Source organism: Panulirus ornatus, chromosome 33 (genome assembly GCF_036320965.1).
Source record: "Panulirus ornatus isolate Po-2019 chromosome 33, ASM3632096v1, whole genome shotgun sequence".
Classification (NCBI taxonomy): domain Eukaryota; kingdom Metazoa; phylum Arthropoda; class Malacostraca; order Decapoda; family Palinuridae; genus Panulirus; species Panulirus ornatus.
The window spans coordinates 10,706,265-10,730,116 of NC_092256.1; the positions used below are offsets into that span (position 1 = coordinate 10,706,265).

General features: G+C 39.7%; 1 protein-coding gene across 6 annotated transcripts in view; it reads right to left on the reverse strand.

Annotated features, from left to right (window-relative positions):
• The window catches only part of msps (msps cytoskeleton-associated protein 5), a 231,031-nt gene that overhangs the window by 86,943 nt on the left and 120,236 nt on the right, over positions 1 to 23,852 (reverse strand). For all 6 annotated transcript variants that reach the window (XM_071681598.1, XM_071681599.1, XM_071681601.1 and 3 more), the window contains 9 exons: positions 23,214 to 23,420; positions 18,800 to 18,971; positions 18,011 to 18,137; positions 11,556 to 11,653; positions 11,313 to 11,429; positions 7,900 to 8,094; positions 6,766 to 6,946; positions 3,813 to 3,925; positions 1,711 to 1,897 (listed from right to left, as the gene is read on the reverse strand). In XM_071681598.1, the coding sequence (XP_071537699.1) occupies positions 1,711 to 1,897; positions 3,813 to 3,925; positions 6,766 to 6,946; positions 7,900 to 8,094; positions 11,313 to 11,429; positions 11,556 to 11,653; positions 18,011 to 18,137; positions 18,800 to 18,971; positions 23,214 to 23,420 (1,397 nt within the window). The remainder of the gene's footprint in view (positions 1 to 1,710; positions 1,898 to 3,812; positions 3,926 to 6,765; positions 6,947 to 7,899; positions 8,095 to 11,312; positions 11,430 to 11,555; positions 11,654 to 18,010; positions 18,138 to 18,799; positions 18,972 to 23,213; positions 23,421 to 23,852) is intronic.

The following is a 23,852-nucleotide window of genomic DNA, read 5'->3' on the forward strand; positions in this document are numbered from 1 at the left end:
AATCAAGATACAGCCTGGCGAGTTCATACACTTAAATAATACATAAGGCACATGATAAGATTTTTCAAAGCAAAGATGAAGGTGAGGGAAAGCAAACTAAAAGATGGAGAATTTAGTCCTTATATGATTATGGGGATAATTCATAAGATGAAACCAAGAGGCATTTAGTTTATGAGGATGAAAATCTGAATGCTGACAGAAAAACCCATAGGTGAATAAATAGTGTGCCAAGAACATGATTACAAAAGACTATAGGAGTCTGCAGGACTGGATTAAGGATACACACAATCCATCTGGCTTGATGTACTTGATATGCCTCAAGTCTATAGAGGAGGGGGAATTAACCAAATACACATTTTTCATCAAATGTATGGCATTAAAATGCCACTTCATAACTCCGTCTACATATCAAATCTCTGGAAGTGACTTGGTGTAAATTTTTGAAGTGATGACCTGCACAAGGGTACCTAACAGAATCAATGAGATTTTGCAACAAAGCAGGGATAGTGCTTGTAGAATAATTCTGTTTCTGTTACTATGCTAAATCTGTTGTTGTCTATTCAGGGTTCAAATCATAAGGTCCTCAACCATATATCAAGTTTTCTTTAGACCGTTTCTACTGCTGGTCCATGCATATTTCTTGTTCATTCTGATAGTACAATCAATTATCAACTTTTCTTTCATATATATATTGCCAAGTCTTCAGTCATGGACAAAAGTCTAAACTGAGGCCAGGCCATGTTTGAAATACAGAAAGAATCATGAAAGGGAAAAACATGAGACGAGAAAGCGTTTACGAATTTTGAAGGAAGTGAAAAATTGTCTTTTAAATTGTACCAGGTCATAGTTATTGGGAAAGATATGAGAGTGGTACAGTTATGAAGCTTTGAGGTGTAAAGAGAGACTGATATAAAAATGACCCGCATCTCTCCATATACAGATGTATATGTTCATATCTTTTTGATGGTGGGTAGTAGCTGGTAGACATCCATCAACCAGGTAGGTATATTACTGGTACTACTCACTCAGTATCAGGAGAGTTAGTGATGGCTCTGTGGTGAGCTAGCACTTCAGTGGTTGTTAAGGTGAATTCCTCTGACCCTGGTAGCTTCTTTTCTTTCACCTTCACCCACATGTGGACTGCTGGTATTCTATCTATAAACAGAGAGTCTCTCCTAGTCACACATACTATATAACAAAACTTAACTCACACAACTCTCTCTCTGTAACTCTACATTTTCATGCAGCAAAATCTAGAGTTACAAAGAATGAGCTGTGCAAGTTAAGAGTTGTCAGGTGTTATGCATGACAATGAGAGATTGTATAACTGTACAGAATGCTAGTAGTTTATGTGTGGTTGAGGCAGAAAGAAGACAGCCACCTGAGTCAAAGGAGTGCAACTTAACAACCAATGAAGTGCTGGCTCACTCTGTAGCCATCACTAATCCTCCCAATACCCAGGTGGATAGTACTGATAATATACCTTTCTGGTCATTGGCTGCCTACCAACTACTATCTTGAATACTCAAAATGTGAGGAGGATACACATTAGAATGTAAGTCTGAAAGAAAGAGAAGGGTCGAGCAGTATATACAAATGAATAAGGCAGTGTAAATGAAGAAGTGTGACATTACAAACTTCTTAAATAAATTTTCCTAAGCTAAAGAAATTTATGAATTATACAAAAACATTCCTTCTGATATTTCTTACGTTTCTTCCCTCTGATAGGACCAGCTGATGATGCCCGCTTGCCACCTCCCCTAACAACTTTGTTTGGACCAGATGTAGGAGAAGCTGTAGCTTGCTTCAGTTCCTCTTTCTTGGATGTGCCTGCCTTTTTGGCTTTGGGGGCTGAAATCTTCACTTTGATCTCAGCTTTTTCTGCTGCCTCCTTGATCTGCAAAAGGTATTCAAACATCAAACTGGTAAGTAATATTCATACCTTAAATAAAAATCCCTATAAATTGACAAAAATCTTGAAATATCTGGTATCTCAGCCATCAGAGCTGATTCAGACCATAATTTGGAAACTGAGATTCCAATCAGAGATACCAAATAATGAACAGTTTGTCTGCATTCCATTAATTCCTCTAATTCAGACCGAAGCAACACCTGTGACATATCCTTACCCCAAAAACAATACGCTTTGCCAATAAAGACATATCCAAATTCGCAAGGTTTTCACTTCGTGTCATTTTGCCACTTCTAAAAACAGGTTACCATTAAGATTCTTCCTCATAAAGTCTCATGTCTGACACATTTGATTGTGCAACAAAACTAAAGTGAGAATACAATGTAATATGCTAAACTGGTTTACACAGTTCAAATTTACCCTCGCAATAATTCAAATATTTACATAATCCACGGTTCTTTGCCCGTGTCTCTTGTCATCCATATTACTCAACAATCAAAGGCATTATCACTGAAATATACATTTTCAGCTCATAAAAAAAGAAAAATCATCTTTTGTATCATATTTCTGTGCTTTACAATAATGGGAGACCAAGCTTATTTTCTTTTATTATTATACTTTGTTGATGTCTCTGTTAGTGAGGTAACACAAGGAAACAGACGAAAAAATGGCCCAACCCACCTACATACACATGTATATATATACATGCCCACACACGCACATATACATACCTATACATTTCAATGTATTTTTTATCAATTTATTTTGCTTTGTCGCTGTCTCCCGCATTAGCGAGGTAGCGCAAGGAAACAGACGAAAGAATGGCCCAACCCACTCACATACGCATGTATATACATACACGTTCACACACGTACATATACATACCTATACATCTCAATGTATGCATATATATACACACAGACATATACATATATACTTTTTTTTTTTTTTTTTTTGGCTTTGTCGCTGTCTCCTGCGTTTGCGAGGTATATACACATGTACATAATTCATACTGTCTGCCTTTATTCATTCCCATCACCACCCCGCCACACATGAAATAACAACCCCCTCCCCCCTCATGTTCGCGAGGTAGCGCTAGGAAAAGACAACAAAGGCCACTTTTGTTCACACTCAGCCTCTAGCTGTCATGTAATAATGCACCGAAACCACAGCTCCCTTTCCACATCCAGGCCCCACAGAACTTTCCATTTCAATGTAAACGTACATACACATACACAGACAAATACATATATACGCATGTACATATTCATACTGCCCTCAGCCATCCCTGTTGCCACCCCGCCATACATGAAATAGCACCCCCCCTCCCCCCGCATGCATGTGAGGTAGCGCTAGGAAAAGACAACAAAGGCCGCATTCATTCATGCTCAGTCTCTAGCGTGCTAGGAAAAGACAACAAAGGCCACATTCGTTCATGCTCAGTCTCTAGCTGACATGTGTAATGCACCAAAACCACAGCTCCCTTTCTACATCAATGCCCCACAAAACTTTCCATGGCTTACCCCAGACACTTCACATTAGGGTAACACCAATGAGTTGGAGATCACAATACAAATTCGTAAAAATTGAGAAAAGCAAAAAACTGTGAACCTAAATTAAAAATGATATATTAGATGAATGAATCTTCTAAAGTAATACAGGTGTATTTACTGAAATCTTGAATTTTGGTGCCATTTGGAGCTAAGGGATACCAGCAATTTTCTGAACCACAGACACTTTGCAAAACTAGGCCAAATTCAATTTTCTCTGAAGCATAACTGTTTCTGAACCATACATCTCCTGATTAAAAACATTTCACTTTATTCATACTTCACTTGCATCACCATTTGTATCACTCGATGCTATATGCTTAAATACTTTCAATTATGTAATCAAATACCTTTTGCATTTTCAAGTTGTCTACATCAGCAATGATAACCATCATCTGTTTCTCACCAACTACTTTCAACGCTACACCAAGAGCTTCACAACAGTTATCTCGTACGGTGGGATCTAAAAGAGAAAAAACAAAATCATTACAGTAACGTAATATATAATGTACATACATACATATCATTTTCTTTTTATTATACTTAATTGCTGTTTCCCATGTCAGTGAGGTAGAGCCAGGAAACAGATGAAGAATGCCCATCCACTAACAAACACATATATAAACATAAATGCATATACAAGCACATATACATATATATACATGTACATTTTCATACTTTATCCCTGGGGATAGGGGAGAAAGAATACTTCCCACGTATTCCCTGCGTGTCGTAGAAGGCGACTAAAAGGGGAGGGTGCGGGGGGCTGGAAATCCTCCCCTCTGTTTTCTCCCCCCCCCCCCAAAAGAAGGAACAGAGAAGGGGGCCAGGTGAGGATATTCCCTCAAAGGCCCAGTCCTCTGTTCTTAATGCTACCTCGCTAACGTGGGAAATGGCGAATAGTTTGAAAGAAAAAGAAATTTTCATACTTGCTTGCCTTCATCCATTCCCGTCACTACCCCGCCCCAAAGGAAACATATCAACATGTACACAGATATATATACATACACAGACATTATACATATATGCACATGTGCATATTCATACTTGCTTGCCTTCATCCATTCCCGGCACTACTACACCCCACAGGAAACAGCATTGCTACCCCCTGCTTCGGCGAGGCAGCGCCATGAAAACAGACAAAAAAGTAGCCACATTTGTTCACACTCAGTTTCTCGCTGTCATGTGTAATGCACCAAAACCACAGCTCCCTATCTACATCCATGCCCCACAGACCCTTCCATGTCTTAGCCAAGATGTTTCACATATACATATACATTACACCAACTAATTCACAAAAGATCAATGTAACACACAAAAAGACTGGGGGAAAGGAGATGCACTGTCAAGATACTGAACAAGAGCAAAATGAGACTATAATAAGTCAAAATATATAAGAGGAGTGACAACTACAATGGAAAGGAATAAATTCAAAGCATAAAAAACTCATAATCTCTTGGGTAGTGTCTCACGGGCAATAAGACATCTCAGCCCTCTGGGGGGTAAGACATTTCTTAATTCTAAAGTATGGAGCCAAGAAAATTTAGGTGGTTCCCTAAGATGGAGGGATATACATATAAAAAAAAAAAAATAATTTCAATCTTCTCAATCACTTACTTCCTACCTCACAAGTCCCTCCTATCTTTATGAGGCTACTGCAGCACTCAGGAAACTGGTCACAGCCACTAGTTGTGACAACAGGTCACAAAGTACTGTGATGTGTGTAAGTCCTTGTGCAGTGTGAGCTGGGCAATTGAGTAGTAAATGTTCAGTGGCTGTTACACTGTGAGCACAAAGGGTCATTGGATATGATGCAATGGTGTTTGTGGTGTAGTAGTGATGGGTAATGTCAAGAGAATAAGAGTGAGAGTGTGACTACTGTTTGTCTGGGGAGTGTGATTTCTGATGGGTGTATGTCTGGTGGGTTGGAGTTTATGACCGAGGTAGGAGGTCAATTGTTTAGTGTTTGTCAAAAGATTTCTGACGGTATATGTTCTATCATTGCATGATTTGTTGGGAGTAAATGCTACTGAAGTATGAGGCAATGGTAAGATTTATTTTCTACTTGGGCGCTGGTAATTAGAGTAACTTGGGTGAGAGGGGTCTGGTGCAGTTCCATAGACATGAGTCCTGAGCATGCTGGGGCAGGTCTATATTGAAAGAATCTCTTGTTTCACTGTGAAACAGTTGATGCTTGTGGATGCACTATTTTGTATGGTTTGCAGCTTTCTTAAATTTGCTTTTGAATGGGTGGAATTAATAAGAAATATCACAAAAAATAAAAATTAAATCATGTAAATAATCTTTATTTGTTGCTGTACACATAGTGAAACTTGTGCACCATGACTGCTATGCTTATGGCTGGCTTGCTGACTTATGCTGCCACTCCCATCTTTATCTCTTCTCCACCACCACTGGATAATTGATACACAGAAAACTTTTCATACCATACAACTCGCCCCACAAAAAAGCCGCAATGTAGCAATAAAGTATATTCAGGGTACGAAAGCAAGGGACGAATGAGGCCCAAGGGAAGTAACCTTTTCCTAACTTCCGTTTCAAGGGTTTTTCCCGGACATTTTCAATTTCACGCGTTTTCCAGGCCTTTTCCCGGCCGGAGCACCTCAAATAAAATTCCCGGGTTTTTCCCGTTTTCCCAGTGGCGTGGGAACCCTGCTGTGGTTTCAACGCATTATATATGAGAACTAGAGAGTGGATGTGAGCAAATGAGACCATTTTTTCATCTTTTCCTGATGCTACCTGCTACCTTATCAATGTGGGAAATAGCAAACAAGTATGAAAAACAAAAAAATATCGCTAATATCACTGTGTTAACAAGTTATGAAAGACATCTGTCAAGACAACGCTTTTTGATGTTATTTCTGAAATTTTCCATAAAATGAAGCACAATGTCTACAGCTTCATAGGTAATGTTGATCCACTGAGTTTAACAAATAAAGAATTTTCCCAATCATGAGAAGCTCCTCATAATGAAAAGCATAATCTAAACGTGCCAGTGCTGTTCCTTCAGTGGGAAGGAAAACTACACAGCCATGGTACAAAAGTGCATTCTGACCATGAGATGCACATCAATTCTTATTGCTTCATCTATTTTCATGGGACTTTTACAGCATGTAATATTCCGTTCAGATATGAGAGTCTTAAACTGCATAAGCACAATGGCTTTCAATTAAACATAAGAAAACAACTAATAATAAAAAAGAAACCTATATTATGATTTGAACCAATACCAAAGAACACAATCATATTTCTGGCACTAAAACAAAGCACCAACCTTCTTACCTGATTCATTTAGTCCTTTTAATAGGTCTGTAGTAATAACTTTCACCAGCTTTTTGTTTAAGATGGCAGGAGTGCAGTAACACAATGCTCGAGCCAAGAAAGCTGCTGTCTCTGCTTTAACCTGTGGGTTCTTGTTGGCCAGGGCACTACTAACTGTCTCCTGAATGGCTTCTATATTTGTCTGTAAATTTAGGAATAACAATCAAATTTTCATACGCATGTCAGTATATCTAAAGACTGGAAATATCTAAAGTATGTGCAAAGTCTAGTATAACTGTAAATATCTTCCAAATGAAAATGCAATATGTGGATGATGACAGAATACTTTTAATGGTATTCAGGTAGTTAACAGACATCCTAACGGTTGCCCCTTTCATTGCAATTACATCAAAGAGCCTCCCTTTTGCATGCCCACTTACCATCTATCTACCCTACTCATGCACAAATACTAATGCATGTCCCTTTTTAGAACAAGTATTCCTAATCACCAGCCATATATGTGTTTATGTATCTTCCTATTTACAAACACAACAAAGCTACATCTTAATAATAGTATATCACATTAAATTCTCCTTTATAATGTCTCTCTATACCTCTGACACCATGTTCCCTTGGAAACCGTCCTCTTGGGAAGAATGACAAAAGAGGTTTCCAGACTGCTCTTCCTCAAAGGACATCTATAACATGCTTCATCGTCCTTACACATTCCTGGAACCTCTCCAAACTGTACTTCTACACCTTTGCCTTTCATGCTATTAGCTGTCTTCCCCTAGCTCCATTTCCATTTGACTCTCTAATAATTTCTTATCAACCTATCATCGTGCATCTCCCCAAATTACTAAATAAATTCAAGCAACTTCTTTTAATACACTCTATAAAACCATACTGCTTGTCTCTAGCTTCATTTGTCATTCAACACCTATACGATACACTTTATTACTCACTCCATCCCATCTGCTAACAACATAAATACCTCCTAAAAACTTAACTTTCCCATAATGAATCCTAGAATTATCTGCTCCATTGTGTCCATTTTCAGCATTCACAGAACTAAGCTGTTACTTTTCAAATTCTATATCAAGCTAACACAGATGTAGTTAAGTTGTAGTAATAAGTAAGATATATTCTATTTACCGTCTGATACACAGCATCAATGGCCTCTCTCATGGCAGTGACAACACTAATTTTCTTCTCCCTAAACTTCTCTAAGATAGTCTCAGTGAATGATAGTGCAAATGGAGTAAACTTCTTTTTCAATCCTTTAGCCAAGCCTGCCACACACAATCCTGCTTGTGCAACAATCATCACATTGGTGTCCTTGGAGATAATCTGAGGAAGAAAGGAATGATCGTTAAATATCTGAATACATCTCGTACAACTCTTAACATTCCCAGCTATGATTATGGTGTACTATACCAATTCTTAAAATACTGCAGTCCATATAATTTCAAATCTCCATAACTAATGCATTCTTACTTCAGGTTTCAGTATCAATCAACACTAAATTAATCCATTTATACATTATTCAGACAATACCTTTAATTTTGCTCTAACTTCTCAAACTATTACTGCAGTCCCTCTATTTTCAGCTTCAGCTACCCATATCTTTGAATGAGCACTGCTACCTGTACTCTTCACAATTCCTTAATCCTTTAACATCAGATATTGTCTAAAATAACACTCACTCCATGAGGAAAAAACCTAAATTTTTCCCCCTTACATTACATCTCGATATCGGATGCTACTGAATAAAACACCTTCCTCTACAATGGTGTAGCAGTGTGTTGAGTTGAAGGGGGAGGATGCTGGCTAGCACAATGGATACTCCTTCTTTATGTAAGTATACCTACACTGCTTCATCAATTAATCTTATTCAATTCAAACCTAAACACACTGCACACAGAATAGTTTTTACCCAATTATGATTGTACAGGAATGGATGAAGACAAGCAAGTGCGACAATGTACATGTGTATATATGCATATGCGTGTTTATGTGTATGTATAATTATGTATATGTTGATATGTATATGCATGTATAGGTGCATATATGGGCGTCTATGTGTATATATGGGTACATGAGTGGATGAGCCATTCTTCATCTGTTTCCTGGCACTACCTCGCTGACACGGGAAACAGCAATTATATCATAATAACAATAATAATAATAATAATAATATTACTATTTCATTCTATTTCTATTATAGTTAGTCGCTCTCTCCTGTGTAAGTGAGGTAGCGCAAGGAAACAGACGAAAAAATGGCCCAACCCACCAACATACACATGCATATACATAATGCCCACACACGCACACATACATACCTATACATTCCAACATATACAGACACAGACATATACATATATACACCTGTACATATTCATACTTGATGCTTCATCCATTCCCGTCGCCACCCCACCACACATGAAATAGCACTCCCCGAGTGCATGCATGAGGTTGCACTAGGAAATGACAACAAAGGCCACATTCGTTCACACTCAGTCTCGAGATGTTATGTGTAATGCACTGAAACCACAGCTCCCTTTCCACATCCAGGCCCCACAAAACTTCCATGATTTACCCCAGACACTTCACATGCCCTGGTTCAATCCATTGACAGTACGTCCACCCCGGTATACCACATCGTTCCAATTCACTCTATTCCTTGCCCGCCTTTCACCCTCCTGCATGTTCAGGATCCAATCGCTCAAAATCTTTATCACTCCATCCTTCCACCTCCAATTTGGTCTCCCACTTCCCCTCGTTCCCTCTACCTCTGACCCATATATCTTCTTTGTCAATCTTTCCTCACTCATTCTCTCCATTTGACCAAACCATTTCAATACACCATCTTCCCCTCTCTCAATCACACTCCTTTTATGACCACAAATATCTCTTACCCTTTCATTACTTACTCGATCAAACCACCTCACACCACACATTGTCCTCAAACATCTCATTTCTAACACATCCACCCTACTCTGCACAACACTATCTACAGCCCATGCCTTGCAACCATATAACATTGTTGGAACCACTATTCCTTCAAACATACCCATTTTTGCTCTCCGAGATAATGTTCTCGACTTCCACACATTTTTCAACGCTCCCAAAACTTTTGCCCCCTCCCCCACCCTTTGATTCACTTCCGCTTCCATTGTTCCATCCGCTGCCATATCCACTCCCAGATATCTAAAACACTTTACTTCCTCCAGTTTTTCTCCATTCAAACTTACCTCCCAACTGACTTGTCCCTCAACCCTACTGTACCTAATAACCTTGCTCTTATTCACACTTACTCACAGCTTTCTTCTTTCTCACACTTTACCAAACTCAGTCACCAGCTTCTGCAGTTTCTCACATGAATCAGCCACCAGCGCTGTATCATCAGCGAACAACAACTGACTCACTTCCCAAGCTCTCTCATCCACAACAGACTTCATACTTGCCCCTCTTTCCAAAACTCTTGCATTCACCTCCCTAACAACCCCATCCATAAACAAAATAAACAACCATGGAGACATCACACACCCCTGCCACAAACCAACATTCACTGAGAACCAATCACTTTCCTCTCTCCCTACACGCACACATGCCTTACATCCTCGATAAAAACTTTTCACTGCTTCCAATAACTTACCTCCAACACCATACATTCTTAATACCTTCCATGGAGCATCTCTATCAACTCTATCATATGTCTTCTTCAGATCCATAAATGCTACATACAAATCCATTTGCTTTTCTAATAATAATGATTATACACATAAGAAACATATCATTTACAAACTTTTTCATGTATTCTTTATAATAAAGCATTATTTTCATTAAAAACATTCTTACTAAAACATGAGAAAGTTTCTTTTATCGAAAAATGAACAAGGAATGTTGGCACATAAATCAGGTTTCCTTCTAAGATGATGCAATTACTGTGATGCATATTTTTTGTAGCTGTGTTAACATGAAATCATACACAAACTGGGAATTTGGAAAGGGGCAGAAAAAATTGGTTCATCCATTGATGATGGCTGCTATTTCCTATAAAATATCAACTGATGTTGGCTACTGTTCATGGGTTAACCATCAAACAGTTTCCATGCACCTCCAGTTCAAATGATTCTTTAGTTCTAAGTATTTCCTATGCAATACTTTTATTCTATCAATCTATTATCTATATCTCTGATGACTATTCCCTTCAGGAACTCTGTCAAAGGGGTGGCCACGGCAAGTCTCCATAAATGGTGAACTCTAGTACTGCACTTTAGCCTTTAGTGCCTCACCTTTGACAGGCCACTGTAGGAGGGCAACTTTAGCACAGTTTTCAGAGGCTCCTACCTAATGTTCCTATTAACTACATCTACCTAATGTCAAAACCTATTACTTTTATCTAATGTTGCTACCAAAGGTTCATACCTAATGCTCCTGCCTAATGTTTCTTCTGCTAATGCAACAAATAGGACCACATAAAAAAATCAGACCAAGACAGCCAACACACTAAGATGTTTCTTCAATGACTAAAGTTTGATATAAAATCAGCTAGTAAAACATACTTTTCTTAGAGCTTTCATAAGGTCATGGTAGTCGCCTTGTTCCAGCCTTGGGTTTTGAGTCAATGGGTGAAGTAGTTCCACTGCCTCTTTTCGCTCTTGCCACTTTTTCGCTTCAACCTAAAATGAAGAAGCACAATAAAAATATATCATTTCTCAATAATTAAAAAATGGACATCACATTATTTTCCCAGATTATATATGAGTAAACAAAACTTCATGTCTTCAAAAATACTGAAATCTCACCTTTTCATAAAAGTCTTTAGGAAGCTTGGAAAGGATGTCTACAGGTTCCATTAAGTCATAAGGATCTATATCAGGTACATTTACCTCTTCATCTTCATCTGTAAATTGAAAGTCAATGATATATAAATACATCCTCCCCATCACCGTAGCCAACGGCCACATGGCATTTGCAGCACATATTTCTCCATACATGAGAAAGTTTTAAGGTAAGACAAGGGAGCAAATGGGAACTTCAGTGAAGGGCACAAATGGGGAGGTGATAACAAGTAGTGGTGATGTGAGAAGGAGATGGAGTGAGTATTTTGAAGGTTTGTTGAATGTGTTTGATGATAGAGTGGCAGATATAGGGTGTTTTGGTCGAGGTGGTGTGCAAAGTGAGAGGGTTAGGGAAAATGATTTAGTAAACAGAGAAGAGGTAGTAAAAGCTTTGCGGAAGATGAAAGCCGGCAAGGCAGCAGGTTTGGATGGTATTGCAGTGGAATTTATTAAAAAAGGGGGTGACTGTATTGTTGACTGGTTGGTAAGGTTATTTAATGTATGTATGACTCACGGTGAGGTGCCTGAGGATTGGCGGAATGCGTGCATAGTGCCATTGTACAAAGGCAAAGGGGATAAGAGTGAGTGCTCAAATTACAGAGGTATAAGTTTGTTGAGTATTCCTGGTAAATTATATGGGAGGGTATTGATTGAGAGGGTGAAGGCATGTACAGAGCATCAGATTGGGGAAGAGCAGTGTGGTTTCAGAGGTGGTAGAGGATGTGTGGTTAAGGTGTTTGCTTTGAAGAATGTATGTGAGAAATACTTAGAAAAGCAAATGGATTTGTATGTAGCATTTATGGATCTGGAGAAGGCATATGATAGAGTTGATAGAGATGCTCTGTGGAAGGTATTAAGAATATATGGTGTGGGAGGCAAGTTGTTAGAAGCAGTGAAAAGTTTTTATCGAGGATGTAAGGCATGTGTACGTGTAGGAAGAGAGGAAAGTGATTGGTTCTCAGTGAATGTAGGTTTGCGGCAGGGGTGTGTGATGTCTCCATGGTTGTTTAATTTGTTTATGGATGGGGTTGTTAGGGAGGTGAATGCAAGGGTTTTGGAAAGAGGGGCAAGTATGAAGTCTGTTGGGGATGAGAGAGCTTGGGAAGTGAGTCAGTTGTTGTTCGCTGATGATACAGCGCTGGTGGCTGATTCATGTGAGAAACTGCAGAAGCTGGTGACTGAGTTTGGTAAAGTGTGTGAAAGAAGAAAGTTAAGAGTAAATGTGAATAAGAGCAAGGTTATTAGGTACAGTAGGGTTGAGGGTCAAGTCAATTGGGAGGTGAGTTTGAATGGAGAAAAACTGGAGGAAGTGAAGTGTTTTAGATATCTGGGAGTGGATCTGGCAGCAGATGGAACCATGGAAGCGGAAGTGGATCATAGGGTGGGGGAGGGGGCGAAAATTTTGGGAGCCTTGAAAAATGTGTGGAAGTCGAGAACATTATCTCGGAAAGCAAAAATGGGTATGTTTGAAGGAATAGTGGTTCCAACAATGTTGTATGGTTGCGAGGCGTGGGCTATGGATAGAGATGTGCGCAGGAGGATGGATGTGCTGGAAATGAGATGTTTGAGGAAAATGTGTGGTGTGAGGTGGTTTGATCGAGTAAGTAACGTAAGGGTAAGAGAGATGTGTGGAAATAAAAAGAGCGTGGTTGAGAGAGCAGAAGAGGGTGTTTTGAAATGGTTTGGGCACATGGAGAGAATGAGTGAGGAAAGATTGACCAAGAGGATATATGTGTCGGAGGTGGAGGGAACGAGGAGAAGAGGGAGACCAAATTGGAGGTGGAAAGATGGAGTGAAAAAGATTTTGTGTGATCGGGGCCTGAACATGCAGGAGGGTGAAAGGAGGGCAAGGAATAGAGTGAATTGGAGCGATGTGGTATACAGGGGTTGACGTGCTGTCAGTGGAGTGAATCAAGGCATGTGAAGCGTCTGGGGTAAACCATGGAAAGCTGTGTAGGTATGTATATTTGCGTGTGTGGACGTGTGTATGTACATATGTATGGGGGGGGGGGGGGTTGGGCCATTTCTTTCGTCTGTTTCCTTGCGCTACCTCGCAAACGCGGGAGACAGCGACAAAGTATAAAAAAAAAAAAAAAAAAAAAAAAAAGATGTTTTGGAAGTAGGTAAATAATGTGTGAAAGACAGGAGAACAAATAGGAATATCGAAGAAAAGGGTAAAAGGGGAAGTATTAACAGGTGGTCATGGAGTATTTTGAAAGATTACTAAACGTTTCTGATAACAGAGTGGCAGATGTTGGGTGTTTTGGTCGGGGTGGTATACAAAGTGAGAGAGGCATGAAGAGTGGTTTGTTGAGGAGAGAATAGGTGGTGAAACCTACGCTGAATATGAAATGTGGCAAGGCGGCAGGAGTTGATGGTATTGCATCTAAATCTATTTAGAAAAGGGGTGACTATTGGGAAGGATATTCAATGACTGTATGGATCAAGGAGAAGTGTCTGAGGATTGGTGGAATGCATGTATAGTGCTAATGTATAAAGGCAATAGGGATAAAGGTTGGCGTTCAAACTACATAAGTTTCTTAAGTGTACCTGGTAAGTCATATGGAAGGGTATTGATAGAGGGGGTAAATGCAAGTACAAAGCATCAGATTGGAGAGGATCAGTGTGATTTCAAAAGTAGTAGAGGTTGTGTGGATCCTGTGTTTGCTTTGAAGAATGAGAAACACTTCCTGGCATATATGGGGATAGGGTAGAAAGAAAACTTCCTGTCTTCCCTGCGTGTCGTAGAAGGCGACTAAAAGGGGAGGGAGTGGGGGGCTGGAAATCCTCCCCTCCCGTTTTTTAATTTTCCAAAGGAAGGAACGGGGAAGGCAGCCAAGTGAGGATATTCTTTCTAAGGCTCAGTCCTCTGCTTCTAATGCTACCTTGCTTAAGTGGGAAATGGTGAATATGTATGGAAAAAAAGGCAAATGATGAAGTTAATAGATATGCTTTGTTGAAGGTCTTATAAAGTTTATAAAGCAGAGGTTTTTTTTTTTTTTTTTTTTGTCGCTGTCTCCCGCGTTTGCGAGGTAGCGCAAGGAAACAGACGAAAGAAATGGCCCAACCCCCCCCATACACATGCATATACACACGTCCACACACGCAAATACACATACCTACACAGCTTTCCATGGTTTACCCCAGACGCTTCACATGCCTTGATTCAATCCACTGACAGCACGTCAACCCCGGTATACCACATCGCTCCAATTCACTCTATTCCTTGCCCTCCTTTCACCCTCCTGCATGTTCAGGCCCCGATCACACAAAATCTTTTTCACTCCATCTTTCCACCTCCAATTTGGGCTCCCTCTTCTCCTTGCTCCCTCCACCTCCGACACATATATCCTCTTGGTCAATCTTTCCTCACTCATCCTCTCCATGTGCCCAAACCACTTCAAAACACCCTCTTCTGCTCTCTCAACCACGCTCTTTTTATTTCCACACATCTCTCTTACCCTTACGTTACTCACTTGATCAAACCACCTCACACCACACATTGTCCTCAAACATCTCATTTCCAGCACATCCATCCTCCTGCGCACAACTCTATCCATAGCCCACGCCTCGCAACCATACAACATTGTTGGAACCACTATTCCTTCAAACATACCCATTTTTGCTTTCCAAGATAATGTTCTCGACTTCCACACATTCTTCAAGGCTCCCAGAATTTTCGCCCCCTCCCCCACCCTATGATCCACTTCCGCTTCCATGGTTCCATCCGCTGCCAGATCCACTCCCAGATGTTTTTATCAAGGGTATAAGGCTTGTGTACAAGTAAGAAGAGAAGAGAGTGAATGGTTTCAAGTGAAGGTCAGTCTGCTGCAGGGGTTTGGGATGATGTCACCATGGTTGTTTAATCTCTTTATGGATGGAATGGTGGGGGAGGTAAATGTAAGAACCTGAGAGAAAGGGGGGAGTACGCAGTCTGATGGGGATGATAGGGCCTCGGAGGTCAGTCAGTTGTTGTTCACCTCAGAGCTGGTCAATAAATGGGTTCCTTGCTTACGCTAGATTTGTGTGTATACATACATGGTAATAGACATGATACATATAACCTCCTTCTGTGTAACAAAGAAATAGTAATCATAATTAAATAAAATTAGGAAGTGGCTATAAAATCTATGTTGTTCTTAAGAATATTAGTCATGAAGGATAAAAAATCATTGTTCTGCCAGACACAAAGACCTAAGAACTCAAGATAAAACCTGCTGGTTGGGAGTTTAAACAGCATTTTATCCTCAAAATATGGCAAATTCATGAGAATTTACCCCTTTGACTCAACATCCATTCAACAGCAAATCCAAAACTACGTTATCACAGCAGAATAATGAAGTTGCAGCGAGTGATCCCTTATCTACATTCATTCACTGATCTATATATAAATGCGTACGTGTGGCATTTATGGATTGGAGAAAGTACATGAAGAGGATGACAGAGGTCTTGCTGAAGGTGCTACACATATATGGTATGAAAGGAAAGCTAACAACACAGTGAGGAGATTTTATCAACAGAATAAGGGCTAACAGAGTACGAGTAGGAGCTCTTGCAAGGCAGTCGGTAATGAAGTTGGCCAACCACTTTTTGCCAATGTCGTGGAGCATGGTGTCAAGCTTTGAGTGAAGAAGTGTTGGGGGTTAATGACATATGCTTTATTGATATCTTTTACCACTAATGTTGGGTGGATGTGTCATATGGTGGTTGAGTGGTTGGGTCTAAGCCATGTATAGGTGAAGCTGGTTATTTTGCTTGATTGTTGAGGATTAGTTTATCATACAGTCTGGATATTGAAGACAGGGGTGATATAGTGTAACCAAGAGTGGTTGAAGATATCTGTAAGTGCTTAGGCTGCAAGTAGGCAAGAGTATTGTGTGAAAGTTGGATAAACTGTAGAGGCCTGCTGAAAGTGACTTCCTCAAGATTTTAATTGTGATGCATGTAACAGAGGGTGTGAATGGTTGGTGAACAGATGCTTCTCATGCATTTGTGTAGGTTTTTCTTTACTTCCCTGTTTCAGATGTGGCTGGTTTGTGGCTGACTTTTTATCAGTGCCTCACGAGTATGTTTGTCTGTTCTTTCATAAAAGAAATGTCACTGGCTTGGGTAAGAAGTGCTTCATTAGTGGAGGCTGAGTTGGTGTTGCAGGTAAGAATCACTTTTAATGTGCACCAGCATTGGTTGCTGTAGGTCTTAAGTTCATTATGTTGAGGAAGGACTGCCAGGCTCCAGTCAACTTTTCAGTGATTACGGTAGTGATGGTACTCTTTAGAACTTGGATTTTTCTCTGATTTCTAGTGACAGTATATGGTTTTGCTGAGCTTTGAAAGATGAAATCATGTGTATATATTTATTTATTTATTATACTTTGTCGCTGTCTCCCGCGTTTGCGAGGTAGCACAAGGAAACAGACGAAAGAAATGGCCCAACCCCCCCCATACACATGTATATACATACGTCCACACACGCAAATATACATACCTACACAGCTTTCCATGGTTTACCCCAGACGCTTCACATGCCTTGATTCAATCCACTGACAGCACGTCAACCCCGGTATACCACATCGCTCCAATTCACTCTATTCCTTGCCCTCCTTTCACCCTCCTGCATGTTCAGGCCCCGATCACACAAAATCTTTTTCACTCCATCTTTCCACCTCCAATTTGGTCTCCCTCTTCTCCTCGTTCCCTTCACCTCCGACACATATATCCTCTTGGTCAATCTTTCCTCACTCATTCTCTCCATGTGCCCAAACCACTTCAAAACACCCTCTTCTGCTCTCTCAACCACGCTCTTTTTATTTCCACACATCTCTCTAACCCTTACGTTACTTACTCGATCAAACCACCTCACACCACACATTGTCCTCAAACATCTCATTTCCAGCACATCCATCCTCCTGCGCACAACTCTATCCATAGCCCACGCCTCGCAACCATACAACATTGTTGGAACCACTATTCCTTCAAATATACCCATTTTTGCTTTGCGAGATAATGTTCTCGACTTCCACACATTCTTCAAGGCTCCCAGAATTTTCGCCCCCTCCCCCACCCTATGATCCACTTCCGCTTCCATGGTTCCATCCGCTGCCAGATCCACTCCCAGATATCTAAAACACTTCACTTCCTCCAGTTTTTCTCCATTCAAACTCACCTCCCAATTGACTTGACCCTCAACCCTACTGTACCTAATAACCTTGCTCTTATTCACATTTACTCTTAACTTTCTTCTTCCACACACTTTACCAAACTCAGTCACCAGCTTCTGCAGTTTCTCACATGAATCAGCCACCAGCTGTTACTTTTTGAATGTTCCATCAGCCACCTGTATCCTACCTCATATTTTTCCAAAACCTACAGCAATCTTTCTTTCTGATGCTTCAGTGAAATCTAGCTGTCTTAATACAGTACCTTCATCTCCATCTTCATCATCTTGAGCCTCCATTTTGGCTTTGAGATCCTGCTGTGAACGCAGAAAGCGAGTCTGAACTACCTTTTCACTGCCAAATTTTTCAAATTCTGCTTCTAATTCCTGGATCTGTTGGTAACAATAAAGTTAAAGAGAATTAATAATTTCTAAATCTGAATAAAAAACAGAAGGCATCAAATGTTCCTGTAAACTTTCAAATCAACTGAGAGATGGGGGGCAGCAAAGTTGAAAAGTATGACATGAATCATGAAAGGTAAAAAAAATATATCCATCTTTGCCCTTACAAACAATAACATCACTTTCCACACATTCCTTGATGCAACTTTGCTTCATCACACACACTATGGTTCACTTCAGCTGACACGGTTCCTATCACTGCCATGCCATGTCCACTCATAATGCATATCTACTGCTTTTACTCTGTACACAATAGAGCATTTAGACCACAATCTGTGGGACCATGGGGGGGGGGGGGGATCTATTTTCAAATCTCAATGCATGTAAAGGGAAAAAAAAAAAAAAAAAAAAATCAGTATCCAACTTTTTCAGTCAACCAACTTGCCAAGATAATGACTTTCAATGGATCCATGAAATGAGAGACATTACATCTGATCATACTATATATATGAGTTCAGATTAAACATACCAGACAGACTGATTTAACAGAATACTAAAAATTGAGCCTTACATGTTAAAACACATTTTGGGTAATTTCAGTAGAAGGTCAGATCAAGTACAAACAATAGAAAACTCCAGTCCAAACAACTTACCTGCACTGGTTTGAGGGAAGACAACTGAGGCTTTAGTGCTTGACGAATCCATCTATACATTTCAATAACTAGCTTTTTACCCTCTTCCCTTACATTCTTGTCTCTGTCCTCTAGTAATGTATGCATCTGTTTTATCAAGGGCTTTGGGTTGATCACTTTTGGTCCAAATTCCCTGTTAAAGGAATGTATATCATTAAATGAATTATCTTTTAAGCCTAAGTGCTTCTCCTGCTATGAAATGTAGGGATAAAAACAAACATACACTGAAACAGAAATACATGTAATCTACAATACATATACTTACCAATATAATATCATACTTCCCTCAATGCATTCTCGACTAATTTACCAAATACCTCTTCTTGATTGATGATGATATACATTTCTGCTCCTGCTCTACATTTAACTTGTATTATGTCATCTCCTTCATTGTTTCAACAACAATTTCCATATTTCCAACAGGCTTAGTAAGCTAATTCCTCTAAAGGTTTAACATTCTTGTCACCCTTGCCTTTGTAGTCTTTCCCAGCCATTCTTTCATCAAACAAGGGACTTTGACTGTTCCTGTCCAATCATCTGGCTCCCTCCCACTTTTCATAGATATATATATATACATTTTGTGTATCCATTTTGGTTCCCAGTGAAGGTAAGACTGCATTAAGGGGGAATCATATCACCATGGCTGTTCAAAGATGGGAAGATGAGGGAGGCAATTGCATGGATCCTAGAGGCAAGGGCAGGTCTTCAGCAAGCTGAAGGTGGAGAGCTTGGGATGTAAGTCAGCTGCTTTACCAGATGACAAAGCTCTTGCTGCAGACCTTAGAAACACCAAAAGCAGATGTGTGAATTTGGGAGTGTGAATCAAAATAAGTCATGAGTAGCTAGTAAAAAAGGAAAAGTGTGTGTGTATGTGCATCATTTCTAGGAAAGAAGTGTAGGTGACTCAGAAATGTATAACAGAATGTGACAGAAGATCAATAGGAAGGTCATGGGAAAAAAAAAAGAGGGGGGGCTGATGAAAGTTTGAGTGAACAAGTATCTGCAAACTTAAGGGATAATAAGAAAATGTACAGTGAATGAAGGTTAAAGGTGTGATACAAAAAAAGAACAAAAAGGAACATTAAAGAGGACAAATGGGAAAGAGGTATGAGGCAGAGATGAGGTAAAGAGGAGCTGGAGTGAGTATTTGAAGGACTGTTGAATGTCTGACGACAGGGTGAGGGGAAGTGAGATGTTTTGGATATGGAGGATTGAGAAGTGAGAGTCATGGCAGGGGATTTCATGAAAAGAAAGGAAGTAGTGAAAGCTCTACAACTGATATGATGAAGTGAAGCAAAATGGCTGTAGTGGATGGGACTTATGGTGAATTTCTTAAGAAAGGGGTCAATTGTGTTGCCAACTGGTTAGTTAGGATTTTTGTTGTATGATGGTTTATTGTTAGGGACCTGAGGACTGGCATAATGCCTGTACAGTACCACTGTGTAAAGGCAAGGGAGACAAAAGTGAATGTGCAAATTACATAAGTATATGTTCATTAGATAAACATAAAGATAAACAGATATATTTGCTGAGTGTACATCCAATAAATAAATCATCTTTACAAGTGGGTCCAATAGATTTCAAAATCAACACTACAATTTCTGTTGTCTTGAATCGGCAAGCATGAATGTGAGTTTCATTTCTTAAAAATCATGGAAACGACTCTTTTCTAATTACTCACAAAATGAAAAAATAAATACAATGCATTAAAACTGTTGAACAACAGTATACTCTACAATGAACATTCATATCAAGCACAGTGAGAAATATTTACATGAAAAGCAGATTAACAGTATGAAACAATAACCTAGAGCACTTGTCAAATTCCTCTGTCCACTGAGTCATACTGTCTAACAAATTTTGTACGGATTGTTTTTTGTTGGGCGCACCTGGTAAGTTGTATGGCAAAATGGTGACTGAATGGGTGGTTGAAAGCAAAGACTATCAGATTGGGGAGGAACAACATGGTTTAAAAAGAGGTAAAAGATGAGTGGATCTACTGTTTGCTCTGAACAATAGGTCTGAGAAATCCTTTGATAAACATAAGGATCTGTAAGTGAAATTAAAGGATTTGGAGAAAGCACATGACAGGATGAAATAAATGCTTCATGGAGTGTGTTACAAATATATGGAGTGGGAGGAAACCTAAATGAAGCAGTGAGTTTTTACCAAGAGAGTAAGGTGAGCGTACAGTTAAGAAGAGAGGAGGTTGAGTGATTCCACATGAGGGTAGGTCTCCAGCAGGAATGTGATGTCTCCACGACTGTCTTATGTTTATGGATGGCATGGTGAGGATGGTGAATGTGAGAGTCCTCAAAAGAGAAGCTGGCCTGCAGTGTGCAAGAGGTTATGGGGCCTAGTTGGCAAGTCAGTTACTATTTCCTGATTATACAGACTTACTGCAAATCATAAAAGGTGGTTTAAAAGTTTGTGAAAAGACAAAGTTGATAGTAAATGTGAAGAAAAGCATGGTCATTAGGCTTAGCAGTGAAGAGAGACATCATTTGGAGTGTGTTTAAATGGGGAGAACTGTCAATGGATATGGCAGCAAATGGATTCGTGAGAGATGAAGTGAACCACTGGGTGACTGAGGGGAGGGAAAGGTCCTGGTTACATTCACAAATGTGTGGAAATAGAGGTCACCATCTGTAAAGGCAGAGTGAGGGCATGTTTGATGGTATAAAAGTCCCATCTGCACTGTAAGGATGTTTGGCATTGGCCTTACATAAGAATTTACAGAAAAGGGTGAATGTGTTGGAAATATGTGGTGTGGGGAGGGTTGATCAAATAAGAAATGACAGGGCAGAAAGAGGTATAGTAGTATGAGGAATATGTATGAAATAGCAGAAAAGGGTGTGCTGAAATAGTCTGGACAGAAAGAGAGGATGAGTGAGGAAAGCTGATTAAGAGGGTGTATATATATCAAAAATAGAATGAAGGAGGAAAAGATGAAAAGGAGGAATTGATTGAAAGATGCTTTGGGTGTTCTAGGCTTGAACATGCAAGAAGGGGTAAGGCATTCAGGGAAACCTGTATATTAGAATATACTGTCAGTGGGCTTAATCAGTGCACGTGAAGCATGAAAACCAACAACTGTGGCAGGACGCATCTGAGAGGGGATGTAGAAAGTGGACAGCCATAGGTGTGGGATGTGAATCATGATAGGAATGGAGTCCAGATCAAGGCACAAGGTAAGGGGCAAGGATCTCAAGGGGTGGTGTGGAACAATAAAGGATTTGTGGATCAATAAAACTAGAGCGAGGTATGGAACAAGTGAGAAAATATGGGGTGTGGACCAAGAAATGGAGTGTGGGGTGTACAGCAAGATAGAAAGTGGGGTGCATATCACACAAAAGGATGTGCAGTGTGGACCAACAGCTGCTGTGGGGTTTTGAGTACAAGAGTCAGTATGGTGGATCAAGAGAGTTATTTTGGGGGGTGAATCAACATGTGTGGTGTCTTGATCAAGAAGAGGCATGGGTCATAGATCAAATATGGAGGTGTGGGTTAGGGACCAAGAGATGAGTGGACCAGAATCAAAAGCAGAGACTTCATGTGAAATAAGGATTAAGACAAACTGGGTGTGGAGCAAGTGTTGGGTGTAGATCAAAAGAGGGTTTGGGATATTAAGAAAGAGAGGTGGTGTGGATCAGGAGTGATTGTGGGGCGTGAAGAAAGCGAATGTGAGGTACAGATTATGACAGCTGGTGTAAGGTATGGATCAAGATAAGCGGAGAGTGTAACAAAAGAGGTGTGGGGTTTAAAATACAAATGACATTTGTTTTTCTTAATATTAATACTTCACTCTCAATCACATCCTTTCTCACTCACTCTCTTGTTGAAATGTCTGCAGTGTCCACTCAAGAACTAAATCCTTTATTAGAATGTGGACCTCTTGAATTAACACAACAAATAAAAAATCACAATAAGAGACCTGATGAGAAAATTTTGTAATTACCAATTGACTATTTCAATACTGCCATGGTACTTTTTTGGTTCAGCTAGACTTGTTCGAGATACTCAGAAAGCAGTTTGTGATAAATGAGGTACAACAAAAGACTTATAAAAGTATTTTTCTAGCAATTTTCAAAATGTAAACCACTTCCCTTATGTAATAACTACGGCATCAAAAAGATATTTTTGTACATTCTTAGACCAATGTTGTTTGAGTATGACATAAGCATGTGCAGAAGTATGCTGTAATAACAAAGTTTTAGAAAGACCATGTATATAACTCCCTATTCTAAATATACAATAGAGAATTAGTGATAAACACAAGAGACAAAGAGTCTTACTTATACATAACTCTGCCAAAAATGCATGGTAATTTTAACAGAAAAAGCAATAATCTAAGAACGTCATCCTCCATACATACCTTAAAGCTGTAGTTATAGCATGAACGCATCCTACAACCACCTTTGGGTTTTTTTGTGTAAAGCCTTTCATGAGTTCTTCTTGGACAACTTCATACTTCTCAATTTCACAGTACATCAGGAGGATTTCCAAAGCCTTCTCCTGAGTTCCTCGCTTGGGAGCAGCTAAACATTTTTGAACTATACCTGATGTGCAATCACCTGCAGTTCTGTTGGTATGAAATGATTAAAAATTTTGCAATCTTAATAATGGGATGTATTTAGGGAATCAGTGATGGATTGCGCAAAAGATGCTTGTGGCATGAGAAGAGTGGGAGGTGGGCTGTTTAGAAAGGGTAGTGAGTGGTGGGATGAAGAAGTAAGAGTATTAGTGAAAGAGAAGAGAGAGGCATTTGGACGATTTTTGCAGGGAAAAAATGCAATTGAGTGGGAGAAGTATAAAAGAAAGAGACAGGAGGTCAAGAGAAAGGTGCAAGAGGTGAAAAAAAGGGCAAATGAGAGTTGGGGTGAGAGACTATCAGTAAATTTTAGGGAGAATAAAAAGATGTTCTGGAAGGAGGTAAATAGGGTGCGTAAGACAAGGGAGCAAATGGGAACTTCAGTGAAGGGCGTAAATGGGGAGGTGATAACAAGTAGTGGTG